General features: G+C 47.7%; 2 protein-coding genes across 2 annotated transcripts; both read left to right on the top strand.

Moving 5' to 3' along the window:
- Positions 1-5,468: 5,468 nt before the first annotated feature.
- Positions 5,469-8,138, top strand: GALR2 (galanin receptor 2). The gene is made up of 2 exons (XM_044003289.1): positions 5,469-5,875; positions 7,334-8,138. The coding sequence occupies exons 1-2, from the start codon at positions 5,469-5,471 to the stop codon at positions 8,136-8,138; spliced, it is 1,212 nt and encodes a 403-aa protein (XP_043859224.1).
- Positions 8,139-8,169: 31 nt separating this feature from the next.
- ZACN (zinc activated ion channel) lies at positions 8,170-15,267 on the top strand. Its single transcript, XM_044003288.1, has 10 exons — positions 8,170-8,203; positions 9,752-9,847; positions 10,067-10,179; positions 10,298-10,342; positions 10,568-10,674; positions 10,959-11,128; positions 12,442-12,566; positions 12,830-13,040; positions 13,516-13,680; positions 14,401-15,267. Exons 1-10 carry the CDS (start codon positions 8,170-8,172, stop codon positions 14,589-14,591), a joined length of 1,257 nt encoding a protein of 418 aa, XP_043859223.1. The 3' UTR covers positions 14,592-15,267.
- The last annotated feature ends 18 nt before the right edge of the window (positions 15,268-15,285 follow it).

Here is a 15,285-nt window from a genome sequence, read left to right as displayed (position 1 = left end):
AGTCATTCAACAGTAAACAAAAAGATTTTATTTAGCTATAGCAGGTATAGGCTATTTAACAAAGATAGGCACTGAGTATGTCTCAAATTAATTCATCTGAGTGAAATTCCCTTGTCTGAGTTACTACTCCTACTGTGATCTACCAGCCAAGTTTCAGAGCCTCTTGGCAACTCCTTTTCTCTGCTTTTGTACTCAAGCAGTAAGTCACATCAGTAGTCTGAGCCCTTACTCCCCTGAGTCAATAAAGGTTTGAGGGATGTCTCAATTTTTTGGGGGGGGGACAATGAGGGTTAAGTGACTTGCCCAGGGTCACACAGCTAGTGTCAGGTGTCTGAGGCTGGATTTGAACTCAGGTCCTTCTGAATCCAGGACCAGGGCTCTAACCACTGTGCCCCACCTATCTGCCCCTCTGTTTCAATACTTTTTTTGTTTGTTTGTTTTTTTGTTTTTTTGGTGGGGCAATGAGGGTTAAGTGACTTGCCCAGGGTCACACAGCTAGTAAGTGTTAAGTGTCTGAGGCCAGATTTGAACTCAGGTACTCCTGACTCCAGGGCTGGTACTCTATCCACTGCGCCACCTAGCTGCCCCGAGGATAGAGCCTTTTGACCTAGTCCAGAAGTGGGTGGAACTATCAGCTGAGACCCTGCATCCATAAGGAACCATCTTAGTTAGAAAAGGAAACTTCTCCATTGACAACACCTCACCCAGAAGAGGGAATATAAGGTCTCCCAGGGCTAAGTGATGAGGTACCCTTCCACCCCACACATTCCCTATATGTGTGTCTGAATACTACTGTGATTCAAGGTTTTTTGTTTTTTTTTTTGGTTTGTGAGGCAATTGGGGTTAAGTGACTTGTCCAGGGTCACACAGCTAGTTAGTGTTAAGTGTCTGAGGCCAGATTTGAACTCAGGTACTCCTGACTCCAGGGCCGGTGCTCTATCCACTGTGCCACCTAGCTGCCCTGTGATTCAAGTTTTGAAGCCCGCTATCTTTAGGGACATTGTGTCTGTGCAGGAGGAGTTTATCTCTAGGGTGTGGGGAGAAGGAATATTTAGGATAAAACACTTTAAACTTGGGCTCTATCTCCCCATGGATGGAGTAGGTATAAATACCAGTTTGGGCAGCATTTTTTCAATCTTTCTTCATGCCATACTTTCAAATAGTCTTTTATAAAAGTTAATTCATATCAACTGGTTGACACACCAGATGGGGGCTCATGAGCAATAGTATTAGAAGATACAGCTCCTCAGACTTTTTCTTAGAATTCTTAGAATTCTGAAGGGAGTAATAGCTAACCATACCCTAAAGTCCTAACTTGCTAATGTAAGCAGGGTTGAAAGCATGAACTTGGCGGGGGGCGGTGCAACACCTCAATCCTCAACTATGCTAGAAATTTACAATTAAGATTATATGCAGGGGCAGCTAGGTGGTGCAGTGGATAGAGCACTGGCCTTGGAGTCGGGAGTACCTGAGTTCAAATCCAGCTTCAGACACTTAACACTTACTAGCTGTGTGACCCTGGGCAAGTCACTTAACCCCAATTGCCTCACTAAAAAAAATTTAAAAATTAAAGATTATATGCAAACATAGTTTATAGATTGCATGATAACCTCCAACAAAGAAGTATATGTTCTTTTTGGATAGGTGACTCGGCTTCAGTGAGATTGGAGGGTGGGCAGTGGGAATCATATTTATATCCTTTACCCTGTATCATTCTCTTTGTCCTTTCTGTCATGATAAAAAAAAAAAGCCTTTGTGCCAAGCAATCAGCACTTTTAGTCCCTCTCAAATAAATGACATCTAGATCGTGGTACTTGACTCCTGTAAGGGTCACCTGTCCATAACAAAAGGATAATAGCTTCTTCATCCTTACTGATTATGGGGAAAGTCTTCAGTTTCAGTATGATAATCCTTGTGTTCTAAAAGCACAGAATGGAGGCAGGACGAGGAGGAATGTGGAAACATGAAAGCCTGTCCCTTTCTATTCTACTTCTAGATCTTGACATTACTGAAAAGGGGGCTATAAGCACACTGGATATTGTTAATTTTATGTACTATGGTAAATTGCCTTTTTTAAAATAAAAATCTTTTCTGCCTCTAGGCAGAACAGTAAGAAGTACCCGCTCAGCATACTGCTTAATTTTCCATTTAATTTATTATATTATTTCCTGGAATGTTCCAATGACACCCTGTTCTGCATGACTTTTGTTTGTCTTTCAATTCTCTACCATCTTATTTATCCTGCATCTTCTCAATTCAGTTGTGAGACTAATTGTACACTGAGCACCCTTTTATGCACTCAAAGAAGAACTTAGCTATAGCACCTAATGGAATGCTATGGTTTGATTTTCCCTCATGGCTGAAAGAAAAAAAAAGCTTTGCCTTGGAAAAGCAAAGATATATAGAACATTGAGTCCATCCCACAACAATTCAATGGTCACTGACTAGAGCTAGATCAGTCTACTGGGACAACAGTAATAATTAATGACAATTATATTATTTGAGGGTTTAGAAAGCATTTTTCCTCATAGCAGACCTATGAGGTAGGCAATGCAAACAGTGTTTTTAAAATTTTCATCAGTTTTATTGATATTTTCTGTCTTATATCACCAAAGTTATCCCAAATATTCCATATACTCCCCTTCCTGCTCTCTGGAGCAGTATCCTTTAACAGTATGACTGATTGATACATCGGAAAAGTAAAAAAAATATGTACACTGTGTAACACCTGTGGACACCCCATCCCCAACTCCACAAAAGGGTAGATTGGGAATATTTTCTCATATCTCTTTATTCAAGTCCAACTTGATCTTTATAATTTTGTTATTCTCTTTTGTGTTATTTTTGTAGTGTGCAGTTGTTCTTTCCACTTACAGCATTGTTCTTACTACATATATTGTTTTCTTTGCTCAGCTTAATTCATTCTGCATCAGTTTATATAAATCTTTCCATGTTTTTCTGTATTCATCACACATCATTTCTTTCCCCCATTTATTTAGAATTTTATTTTATTTTTCCCCCAATTACATGTAAAAACAATTTAACATCCATTTTAAAAACTTACACATCATTTCTCATGGCATAATAATATTCCATTCCATTAATATATTATAATTTGTTTAACCATTCTCCAAAAGATGGGCATCTACTTTCTTTCTGATTCTTAGGTATCACAAAATGTGTTGCTCTAAATGTTTTGGAGTAAATGGAGACTTCCTCTTATCAATGGATTCCTTAGGATATAAGTCCATTAATGTAGTCTCTGTTTCATAGAGTATAGACATTTTAGTCACTTTATTTACACAGTTTCAAAATGCTTTCCAAAATGGTTGTACTATTTCATAGTTCTACCAATAATGTATTAGTGTGTCCCTCTTTTCACAACCTCTCTAACATTGACTGTTGCTAATTTTTGGTCATTTTTGCCATTGGCAGAGTATGAGCTGAGACCTCGGGGCTCATTTGATGAGTATTTCTCTCATTATTAATGATTTGGAACTTTCTTACATGTAGTTGCAAATATTTTGCACTTCTTTTGAGAACTGTTTGTTCATAACCTTTGACAATTTATGTATAGGGGAATGGGACAATGCAAGTTTTAATACCTTCATTTTATAGATGAGGAAGTTAAAGGTCATAAAGATTATCTATAAACTCAAAACCCAAATCTTCTCCTCAAGACCAGTGCTCTTTTTGCTACCTCTAACTACTTTACCTGATGCTCCAGTATTCAAGAGATGAGAAACAAAAATTCAGAGCCCAATGTTGATGGTTCTGAGCTATTCATTGAAGAGGAACAACCCAGAAAGTAGCTGTCCCTCTCACCTAGCTGTTTCTAGTTTGATGATTAAGTCATTAAAGGCAGCAACTGACCCTACTGGGCATTTGCCCCAAACCAGGAAGAGAGAAAGTAGAAGAGATTTCTGTGGGGGCACCTAGGTGGCACAGTGGATAAAGCACCAGCCCTGAATTCAGGAGGACAAGTGACCCTGGACAAGTCACTTAAACCTCATTGCCCGCCCCCCCCCAAAAAAAAGGAAAAAAGAAGAGACTTCTACAATTTAGTCCAACGCTCTTATTTTATACAAGAAGAAAATGAGTCACAGAGAAGAGAAGTGATTTGCCTAAAGTCTTACAGATTTTATAGAGAAGGACCTGATTTAATCCCAATTCATCTGGTTCTGCAGCACATGATCGCACAGACACCCAAACACACAGACACACAGGTATGTATGTATGCATATGTGTGTGCATATGTTGAGAGAGGAAATGGATGAAAAATAAGTGGCATTTTGAGAAGTAACCAAAAAAGGAAGGATAAGATGGTGATTGGGAAGAGGGGAGAGGCAGATAAGAAACTAATAGGAGTTCACCAACTAGTGAGGATGGACGTTTGAACAAAGCCATTTTCAGAGCCACACCCCCTCTCTTCCAGGGAGGAAAGAGAAAGTCCCACCTAAGGGGGAGGGAACTAGCATTTATTTACTACCTATATGTGCCAGGCACTTTACAAATATTATCTTATTTGACCTTCACACCAACTTTCTTAGGTAGATGCTATTAAAGTCCCCATTTACAGTTTTGGAAACTAGGGCAAAAGTAAAATGACTTGCCTAGGGTCACACAGCTAGTAAGGGTGGGACTCAGGTCTTCCTGATTCCGGGTTCAGCAAGCCCTATCCAGCTACCTAGCTGTCCTATTGATACAACACTTCTCCCCCTTCCTTAATTGTTCACCTTAGGGTCACTAAAAATTCCAAGGGCCTCTTATTGTCTCTTTTTAAACTTGCTGCATCAAGGGGCATTTTTCAGGCCTGAGCTCCGGGAAGCTGGAGGACACTCACCTTGAAACCCAGGCAAAAAGGGGTGTTGTAGTGGGGAGACCTAACCATGGGCAGGGGTTTGTAACTCCTACTCTGTGGGCTCAGAATTTCTCCCTGCCGGCATTTTCCTTGGGCCGCTAATAAGAAGCAAACCCCTCTAACCCCAGCAAAACCCGAGGCTGGTGTCTCCTGATAATCGAAAATCCCCGAATGGGGAGAAGGAGGAGAAAAGTGACAGAGCCCTTCAACTGCAGTAGTGACCCCAACCCGCATCCACCTCCCTTGAGGAAGCGAGAAACAGCCTGTAGGGATGATTCCATCAGCGCCAAATCTCCTTGGAGACCGGGGGTCACTCACTCCACGGTTTTCCAGCTTCCCCACTCCGCCTGCAGTTCCCCTGGGACAAAGTCGCCTTCCTTTGCTCCGCCCCCTTTCTTCCCCCCGCAAGTCGCATCTTCCCCCCCCCCCCCCCCCGCCCCGACTGCCTCCAACCATCTCTCCCCAGCTGGAGCTGCAGTAGGGCTTATGCAGCAGCTGGGGTGTGGAGAGGCTTAGGTGTGGTTGCCTGAGGAAGCGGCCGCAACTTGGAACTCGGAGCTCGCTCGAAGGGCTTGGGAAAACCGGTGACCCCAGAGCAGGGAGCACAATGGACCGAGGAGCCGACGGATCCCTAGGTTTCCCCTGCAGCGCGAATGCCTCGGCTGCCCTGGACAACGCCAGTGAGGCGAGCGGCGGCTGGGAGGGTTGGCAGCCCGAAGCAATCATCATTCCAGTGCTTTTCGCTCTCATCTTCCTCGTGGGCACGGTGGGTAACTCCCTGGTCCTGGCCGTGCTGCTTCGCAGCGGTCAAATGAGCAGCACCACCAACCTGTTCATTCTCAACCTGGGTGTGGCGGATCTCTGCTTCATCGTCTGCTGCGTGCCCTTCCAGGCGACCATCTACACCCTGGACGGGTGGGTGTTCGGGGCGCTGCTTTGCAAGGCAGTGCACTTTCTCATCTTCCTCACTATGTACGCCAGCAGTTTCACACTGGCCACCGTCTCTCTGGATAGGTGAGTCACAGTGGTTGGGGGTGCGTAGTGGGAGGGAAGATCTTCTCCAGAGAGCCCTTCCCTTCCTCATGAAACCCTCTGAGAAGGTGGAAAGGCTAAAAACCGGAATAGGGAGGAGGGCGAGAACGGAGGAGGATGAAGGAGCCAGAGTTGGGAAGGAAAGGAGCAGAAAGACTGACTAGGTTTGGAGTAGGTCAGTATCCGAGCCTGTGTCCAAGAGTCCTAGTTCAAGAACCCCGAGTGGTCTCCGCAGGTGGCAGACCCAAGGTTGGTGCAAAAGAAGTCACAGCTCCAGGGCAGCTGGTGAACTTCGAGCGGGTTCGGAATTCTCCAGTTTGGTCTGTGGCCCTGAACCCTTTTCTCAAAGTCCTTCGTGCCAGGACTGGCAGGAGCTGTCGGCAGGAAAGCCCAGACGTGAGTCGCCACACGGGTATAGCGGAGCAGCGGCGGGCAGGCTCTCCCCCGCGTTTCCAGCCGCTGTCCTCTGTCTGGGCTGAGCGAGGGAGCAGCACTGAGGGGTTCCTTCTCTATATATCCTGGGGGGAAGCTGAGACACACTGACCTAGGATCTCATTTGCAAAACGGATGAAAGTGGGAAAGGTTGGAAAAAAATTAAACGTCCCAGGAGTTCTCGACAAGGAAATCCAGTCTGAGGCTCCAATATTCTTCCCTTTTCCCTGATCCTTTACTGTCCTTAGGACACTTTCCCAGCAATACTCACTGGTTGCCATGGTATAGCTCAATTACACAAAGCCGAGAGTTAAGGGTGGGCTCCAAACTCTGTGAGTTTCACTAGACATTAGCAGAGTGCCTGCTTTTTAGAAGATTTTCTTAGAATTGTAGGAGGTTGTTTCAGATATCCCGGTAATCGGGACAGTACATAGTTTGGTATTTGTTTCTTAGGATTCTGTCAATTGATTGGAAGAGCTACACATAGGAGCTTGGGTTCCATTTCCCATTCTCCGCCCTCCCAGTATGGAAAATGCTTATGTTTTTGTAGCCTAGAGGACAACTGGATGACAAGAGCCACTTGTCCTAGTCCTGGCTCTCCAGAAGCTGTGGAGGGGACCTTGAAATAATTCATAAGAGGTCTGAGACCTCGAGTGGATCCGTATTGGTCTGTCTTTAAGAACGTGTGCGTAGGGGGGGCAGCTAGGTGGCGCAGTAGATAGAGCACCCGCCCTGGATTCAGGAGGATCTGAGTTCAAATCCAATCTCAGACACTTGACACTTACTAGCTGTGTGACCCTGGGCAAGTCATTTAACCCTCATTACCCCACCAAAAAAAAAGTTAATTCAAGAACGTGTGCGTAGAAGTGAGGATGTAGGTTGTATTTCCCCGTATACTGTATGGAATCAGCGGCTCCTCACATCTGCACGTCCGTGACCATGCTGTCCACCCCCCACTCCCAGCCTTCAGCAGTCCCCTGCACTGACTTCTCTCTCCCTCCCCTGAAGGTATCTGGCTATCCGCTACCCATTGCACTCCCGAGAGCTGCGGACTCCGCGGAATGGGCTGGCGGCCATAGGCCTCATCTGGACACTGGCGCTGATTTTCTCGGGGCCCTACCTCAGCTACTATAGTCAGTCGGAGTTGGCTAACCTGACCGTGTGTCATCCCGCCTGGAGCGCACAGCGACGTCGAACCATGGATCTCTGCACCTTTGTCTTCAGCTACCTGTTGCCGGTTCTCGTGCTTGGCCTGACCTACGCTCGAACCTTGCGCTATCTCTGGCGGACTGTCGATCCAGTGGCGACTCTCTCCGTATCCAAGCGCTCCAAGCGCAAAGTGACGCGCATGATAGTCATTGTGGCCACGCTCTTCTGCCTGTGTTGGATGCCCCATCACGCTCTCATCCTTTCCGTCTGGTTTGGCCACTTCCCCCTCACTCGAGCCAACTATGTGCTGCGCATTCTCTCCCATCTAGTTTCCTATGCCAACTCCTGCGTCAACCCTATTGTCTATGCACTCGTCTCCAAACACTTCCGCAAAGGCTTCCGCAAGATCTGTGAGGGGCTGCTGTGCCAATCTCCTCAGCTCGTTTCTCATCGTGTGAGAGTCGCCCCAGCAAACGCTCGCCGGGGCAGCCTGCTGGTTCACGACTCCATAGCTATGATCCCTGTTTGCAAGGTGGCGGGTCCCACCAGTCTGGGTCCTGAACATCCTCCTCCGAGAGACTCAGTTCTGAGCCCCTTACCTGGCCCATCCTGGAGGGTAGAGGGCGAAGACCCCCCTGTGCCATCCTCCCCTTCAATGGGATGAGAGCTGAACCTATGGAACAGGGAATTTAAGGATGTCCTTTGGGATGGGTCTGGAGGGCGGGAGCAGTAGGGAGGTAGTGGTCTTTGGAGTTTAATTAAAATGCTTAAACTGCCTCAAATGCTGTGTATTTCGCCTTTGTCAATGTCGGGGTGGGTGGGCTCTGGGGTTTAGGGACTGTATAGAAGGAATCCGGGGAATTAGAAAGACGGCTGCCCATCCTAGTCCTACTATGCCCTGGCGTTTTGCTGAAATAACTGCTCCTCAATCGTTGCGGTTGGGGAAATTTGGAACTGAGACTCCAGCAACTCTCGGGGACCTAAGAAATCATAAGCCTGGGCAGCCTGGCAAAACAAAAGCAAACAAACCACCCAACCAGTCCAGCTGTTAGGGAATCGGAGAATGGGAGAGCGGGACTAGATATGGAACGAGAGGTCACTTCCGGCACTTGGCCGGTCGTTGCGCACCACGCGTCTCTTATAGAGCTAGTTGAGGACAAATGCGCAGGACTTGGAAGAGACTAAAGTGTTTAAGTGCATTTAAGTTAATTGACGAAAGGCATACACTCCATAGTGGTGCTTCCTTGAATTGGGATGGCAAGGCAATCCCTGACCTTTCCCTCCAGCTGTTAGAAATCACTCCGCGGGTCACATATCCACTTAGGATTCCAGCTGAGTCTCAGGGCAAGATTTGTGCGACTCTTTAGGTCATTTTCAGCAATCCCCTTTCTCTTGAGGGTTTGGAGTTTCACGTGAAGCGTAAGGCTGCGCTGCTCTGGAGTGAAAGCTACGAGTTGTCATATAATCTAGCCACTGCATTACCAGAGAACCTAGACTAGAAACAGCCATCTGAGACTTGCCTTCTGGGTTTGTGTGTGTGTGTGTGTGGGGGGGGGTTTGTTTGTTTTTTGTTTTTTTGCGGGGCATGAGGTTTAAGTGACTTGCCCAGGATCACACAGCTAGTAAGTGTCAAGTGTCTGAGGTTGGATTTGAACTCAGGTCTTCCTGAATCCAGGGCCGGTGCTTTATCCACTGCGCCACCTAGCTGTCCCCAAATTATTATTATTTGTTGAGACTTGCCTTCTGACATCGTCTCTCCCAATCTCCTTGGCTACTAGTGCCCATTCTCAGAACGTTAATTGTTCACAGGAAGGCTATACACGCTTGCCAATAATATGCAAGCCACAGCCAAAGCAGTGCAGGTTACCTTTTTGCCTACCAGACTTCTTCGTGTGGCTCCAAGAAGCCAGAACACATTCGCAGAGGCCAAGAAATGTGTGCCTAGTTTCCAAGATTCATCAGATCAGTCTCAGTTCCAAGAAAATGATATCAGGCCCCAGGTGGAGGGGAGGGGAGCTAGGGAGTTTAGGCACAGGGACAGGTGCAGGGGAGGGTGTGACCGGCTCTGGGCTTTGTTTTCGGCTATTTGCGGAACCGAGGGAGGGCAGATGAGCCCCAAACTCGGGAGTAGCACTTATCTCTTGCACTGAGCAGCAGACTGTTCCGCAGTTCAGACTTTCCCCCCCACTGGCTACCGCCAGTGAGAGCGAGCACGGCTTTGAAACCAGGGGCAGAGGGAGACCAAATTGGCGTTAAGATCGCGTTCTCTGGCTCTAGCCCTGCGCAAGGCTCAGTCAAGTTCAGCGTGTCCCTTTCGTGCCTTCCTGATGGTGATTCTTCGGCTGCTGCTTGAACTTTTTTTCTTTGGGCTCGGTATGGTTAAGCTCATTACCCCTTCTTCCTCTCCCTGGGTAGACCATCAACCCTCCTCCCGTTCCCCTCCCCACCCCTACCCTGGCCCCCGACCTATGTCCGGAGGAGGTGGGTACTTGGAACGGAGGGTGGAATCAGTTTGGGGATGGCTACTTCAGGACGGCCAGGTTACTTCAATCAAGTCCCACGACCACAGTCCTCGTCTTCCCATTTCCACAGTCTGGATGCCCCTCTCCTGCCTGGACTCTGAGGTCAGTCCTCAGATCCCGAATAATGGGAGTGCGTCCCTGATCGTTGACGTGCACGTGTTTGTGTCCAATGTCTTCGATGTGGTGAGGAGGGCTGTGACACTGGGAGGGAAGGAGGCGGGAGCCTAGGATGCGTCCTGACTAGTAGCCTCCGTGCCCCCGAGGTGACGACGCTGTCTTTTTCTCCCCCTCTCCCTAACAGGATATCTTGCAGTACACAGTGTCCTCCGTCCTGTTATTGAAACTGGTGAGAGTGGAAACAAGGGCGCACGATGGCTGGGGGAGGAGAACCAGTTAACGGGGAAAGGAAGGGATGGAGAAAGGCCACCCTAGTTGCTAGTTTGTGGTTCAGAACGCAAATCAGAAGCGCAGGCTTCCTGCCAGCAATTTGCTTTGTCTTCGCGCACAACAGAGCCTCTCTCTGCCACCTCAAGAGCAGGAGATGGAATTTCAGTCTTACCCGTTTTCCTAGTCGTGGTTCGACCCTCACCTGTCTTGGAATGAGAGTACAGACCCACGGAGCTTCATCACTTTGCCCTCAAACTTGCTGTGGACCCCGGACTTCACCATCCAAGAGGCGTAAGTGAGTCGGGATTATTTGCCCCAGGTGATTCCTGGCTCTTTCCCAAAGATCCACGTCCCCTCCCTGAAATTTACATATCCCCTAGATTGCGTCCCTAGGGCTCTCCTCCGTGAGCTAATCCGAAATCTATCATCCGTGCTTTGCATAATTTTGGTTGTGGTTTACAAGTAGATGGAGGGGAGAAGTAAGGGCACTTGTATCTTCCCAAAACTTCCAATCTACTGCTTTGAGCCCGTGAATCAGGATGAAACCAGCAGAAGAGACTAGCGTCTTTCCACAGAATCTTCATAGAGTGGAGGGAGCACAGCCCGCGGGCTCGAGTAAGCAGAGAGGGCTTCGTGGAGCTCTACACCGCGCTCACCGTGAAGACTAACTGCGATTTTGAACTTCTCCGCTTCCCCAGTGACCAAAGCGACTGCAGCCTCAGTTTCTTTGCTTTCAGCAACACAGGTACGGGGAAATGGATGGGAGGAGTAAGAGCACGTTATGGGAGAAGTCACGCTTACACCAATTCTATTCGCACTCAGCCCTTGATTCCTTTCTTAGTCGTAGAGTTCCTCAGCCTTGCACTGTATTCTCCTTGATTTATGTTTCCCTTGGTCTCGTTAAGACTTCCCAGCTAGAAACAACTCACCCTTTTAATTGCCCAGTCAATCTACCCTTAACCTTCCTTTTGACTGAGGCCCAGTTCTTGTTTTCTTCTGGTCAGTCACAAAACGGTTTCTGGCAGCTCCACATCTAGCTAGAGGTCTGTTTTCTACCTGTGTGCCACTATCTTTGGTCACTTTCACCGCTCCAATCCCGCCCCTTCCTGCTATCAAGGTTTTACTTTTTTTTTTCCCCCGGCAATGAGGGTTAAGTGAGTTGCCTACGGTCACACAGCTAGTTGTCAAGTGTCTGAGGCCGCGTTTGAACTCAGGTCCTCCTGAATCCAGAGTCGGTGCTTTATTCACTGCACCGCCTAGCTGTCCCCCAGGGTTTTACATTTTAAAAGAACATTAGTGAGATACCTCTATTACAGGCTTTCTGTACCATTTCTTTGTGTGAAAAACAAACAACAAAAAAACCCCAAACCCATTACCTTGGTCAAGAGGAACTGGAGAGTATAGAGGAAGGCAGTGACTTCTACACCAGTTAGAAATTATCGAAGCACTATGAATTAGGATAGTAATATAATGGTCATTTCAAAGAACTATCATCACTTCGAGAACTCAAAAAAAGCCTCTTAAGTAATTATAGTAATATAACAGCTGCTCGCATTTACATAGCACTTTAAGGATGGCGAAGCAAACGTTATCTCCAATGATTAGCAACACTGTGAGGTAGGCTATCATCACCCCCATTTTACAGATACCCCCTTAAAAAGCTTGGCGACTCCTTCCTGTGGAGTGACTCCTCCTCTCCAGAGAGCTTTTCCCCTTATGTCACAGCCTTGGATCACTCCTACTTGTTTTCCACGATTTGTTCTTTTACCCACTCATTCTTTTTTGTTGTTTGTTTTTTGGGTAGGCAATGAGGGTTAAGTGACTTGCCCAGGGTCACACTGCTAGTAAGGGTCAAGTGTCTGAAGCCACATTTGAACTCTGGTCCTTCTGACTCCAGGGCCGGTGCTCTATCCACTGCGCCACCTAGCTGCCCCTCCCACGTGTTTTCAAAGTCTTGACCTATTCTCCAAAGCAAATTACTGGGACCAGGGATTAGACATTCCCTTCCTCTCGGTTTACCATTCCCCTTCTTCCCGATCTCCTTCCCAACTCCCACAGTTGAAGAATTAGAGTTTCATCCCCATGTGGTGAATGAGATTGTGAGCGTGAAGCGAGAATACGTGGTCCGAGACATAAAAGCCCGAGTCCCACACCACCACCTGGTGCCTTGCTTCCAGGTGACAGTAAGTAGTATACCCAGCTAGGGAGGGGGGAAAGAGGGAAGTAGAATGACAATGAAACCAATCCTTTAGTGTATTCTCCTAAGGGTTTTACTGCAGTACTGGCCTGGAGTACCTGGGAAGAGCAAGGCATAAGGGGAGGGGGGCAGGTACTTAGTTTCTTTTTTTGGGGGGGGGTCATGAGGGTTAAGTGACTTGCCCAAGGTCATACAGCTAGTAAGTAGGTGCTTAATTTCTTGAAAAAACACTACTTTTTCTTCCTCCAGCTAAGGCTAGAGAACACCGCTGTGAAGACAACAATGGCCTTGGTGGTGCCAGGGGTAGCAATACTCCTGGCAGACATGTGTGGCAGCCTTCTGCCTCTGAGGGTTACTGAACGTATCTCTTATAAGGTGACGCTGTTGCTAGGCTACCTGGTCTTCCATTCGTCTCTGGTGCAGGCTCTTCCCAGCTCTTCCTCCTGCAATCCTCTCTTAAGTAAGCCCCTTCATCGAGTATGGGAATTTCATCTCTGAGTTTCCAGCTCACCCATAGCCCCTTTCCGTTCTTACACCACTGTCCTTGACTTCTTGTTTTCACATCTAACAAAATCTACCTGGGGACCAAACTAGAGTGTCTGTGAGATTGCATCATCATCAATACCTTCTTCTCCTTCCCCAATCTCTAGTAAGCCTGGTCCAGAGATCCTCCTCCACCAAGAAAGGAAGATTGTTGCTGAGGCATATTTAAGCTCAATATAAGGAAACACTTCCTTACAAATAGAGCCATGCAAGAAGTTGAATGGGCTGCCTCAGGAGGTAGTAGGTTCTCCCTCACTAGGGATCTCCAAGGGTAGGCTGGATGACCACTCACTGGGGATGTCATAGAGGGAGATCTCTTGGTCAGGTACAGATCCGACTGGGCGGTTTCTGAGATTCTAGTCCCTTTGACCCGTTGTTTCCCCTCCTTCCAGTTTCCTACTTCACACTGCTACTGATACTGCTCTCCCTCAGCACCATGGAGACTGTGTTAATGTCTGGCTTGCTGGCCCGAGGCAACTTCTGCCCAAAGATCAGACCAAATCCAGCCCCAAGAGAGGAAGGGGCAGACACTGAAAACTCAGGGCCCAGATCTGAAGGTAGGTGGAAGCGACCCACCATAAGGAGAAAACAAGAAAGCCTTAGAAGCCTATTTTATAAAGTTCTAAAAGTATGGGGATGGGGGCAGCTAGTTGGCACAGTGGATAAGCACCGGCCCTGGAGTCAGGAGTACCTGAGTTCAAATCCAGCCTCACACACTTAACACTTACTAGCTGTGTGACCCTGAGCAAGTCACTTAACCCCAATTGCCTGACTTAAAAAAAAAATAAAAATTAAAAGTATGGGGATGGGTTATGTTCTGACTGCAGTCCTCGAGCCCCACCCCAGTTTGAGCAGAAAGAAGCCTACTTAGCACCTTTGGCTTCCTCGAAAGCGAAACAAATACCAACCCCACCTGAAATAGCTGATTCTCTTTCTAGTAATGAAGTAGACTACATGTGAAGGGCTCAGTTTAGCCTAGAGAGGGAGAGCACTTAGTGCCCTGGGACGGCAGAGTAAACTCACTTCTGGGGTAATACCTAAACCAGATTCCCTAAGGAGGTTCTCTAATATAAGGAATAGCTAAGGGCTTCCTAGTCTGGTAGGACACGCGTGGCAGGGACCTGCATATTTTAGTTCCTGGAAAGCAGAGAGGAGAGGAGACAGACAGACTGACTCCAGGGCCAGGAGAGCAGCTCGGTCCCTTGTGCTCATCTTTGTTTCAGGGGAGGGTGCTGCCACACGACAGGCAGCTGCCACCCTTAGGGTTTTTCCTACAGAGTCCCAGAGGAGAGCTGAGGGGCCAAGGAAGACTTGGGTGGAGGTCATGGACCACATCTTCTTGCTGCTATACGCAGCCATCATCGGATTCAGTCAATTCATCTTTGTCATAATCTGGGTCTGGTGGGAGTGCAAGTCTGACCCACCTCCTGCTAAGAATACTCCCCACGGAGGAAAGCCCACGATCTAAAAGGGCAACCCCAGAAACTGGATTCAAGAGCGTCCAGATGACTAGAGCTTGAGGTCAAGGCTGTGTGATAAGGTCAGCTTTTTCCAAGCCATTATTTGAGGGTGTTCCTGAACCCTCCCCTCTGTCAGCATGCAAATGACTAGAGAAATAAACCATTCTGCTGAGGCTGAGTGTAGCTCTGTGCTCTTGGGGCTGGTCTCAGGGCAGGCTTGGGCACCCCATAGACCTCCGACGGAAGTTTCTCTTCTGCCCATTTCTCCATCAGCCCTGGACCTCACCTAGTTATAGCATCTGGGGAGGCTGAGGTGAGTATCTGACTCAGAGCAGTTTTACAAGGTAGCAGGGCTAGACAACTTGTCACCTATTGGTGGTGAGGTCATGCGTCCCCCTCCCCAATTTCCATGGCTTCTTTTGTCCAGACTCCTCTCTCCTCAAAGGAGAACTCTCCTGGTGTGGTCACATTAGCTTTGGGATCCTTGATATGGCCTGACCATTTCCCGTTCCCCCTTCCCCCAACCCACCTAGGGTGTCTGCCCATTCCTGAAGCATTTACACTATGGCAACACGAAGACAAGAACATCATGTACAATAAGTTCAGTCCATAAAGGACAAGGGGAAAAATGATATGGAATGCAGGGCTGGGGAGAAATGGGTTCTTTTTGTGTCTGTTTGCTAGGGGGAAAGCAGTATGGTA

The sequence above is a fragment of the Dromiciops gliroides genome, chromosome 4, assembly GCF_019393635.1.
Source record: "Dromiciops gliroides isolate mDroGli1 chromosome 4, mDroGli1.pri, whole genome shotgun sequence".
Lineage (NCBI taxonomy): Eukaryota > Metazoa > Chordata > Mammalia > Microbiotheria > Microbiotheriidae > Dromiciops > Dromiciops gliroides.
Note: the sequence above shows the minus strand (reverse complement) of the source record. Positions and strands in the feature narration are given on the sequence as shown.

Excerpts from the sequence above, each read along its gene's own strand:
- GALR2 (XM_044003289.1), top strand. The coding sequence starts at position 5,469 with ATGGACCGAGGAGCCGACGGATCCCTAGGTTTCCCCTGCAGCGCGAAT. Across the intron at positions 5,876-7,333 it reads GCCACCGTCTCTCTGGATAG|GTATCTGGCTATCCGCTACC; the intron begins GTGAGTCACAGT and ends CCTCCCCTGAAG.
- ZACN (XM_044003288.1), top strand. The coding sequence starts at position 8,170 with ATGTCCTTTGGGATGGGTCTGGAGGGCGGGAGCA. Across the intron at positions 12,567-12,829 it reads TGCCTTGCTTCCAGGTGACA|CTAAGGCTAGAGAACACCGC; the intron begins GTAAGTAGTATA and ends TTCTTCCTCCAG. Across the intron at positions 13,681-14,400 it reads CTCAGGGCCCAGATCTGAAG|AGTCCCAGAGGAGAGCTGAG; the intron begins GTAGGTGGAAGC and ends TTTTTCCTACAG.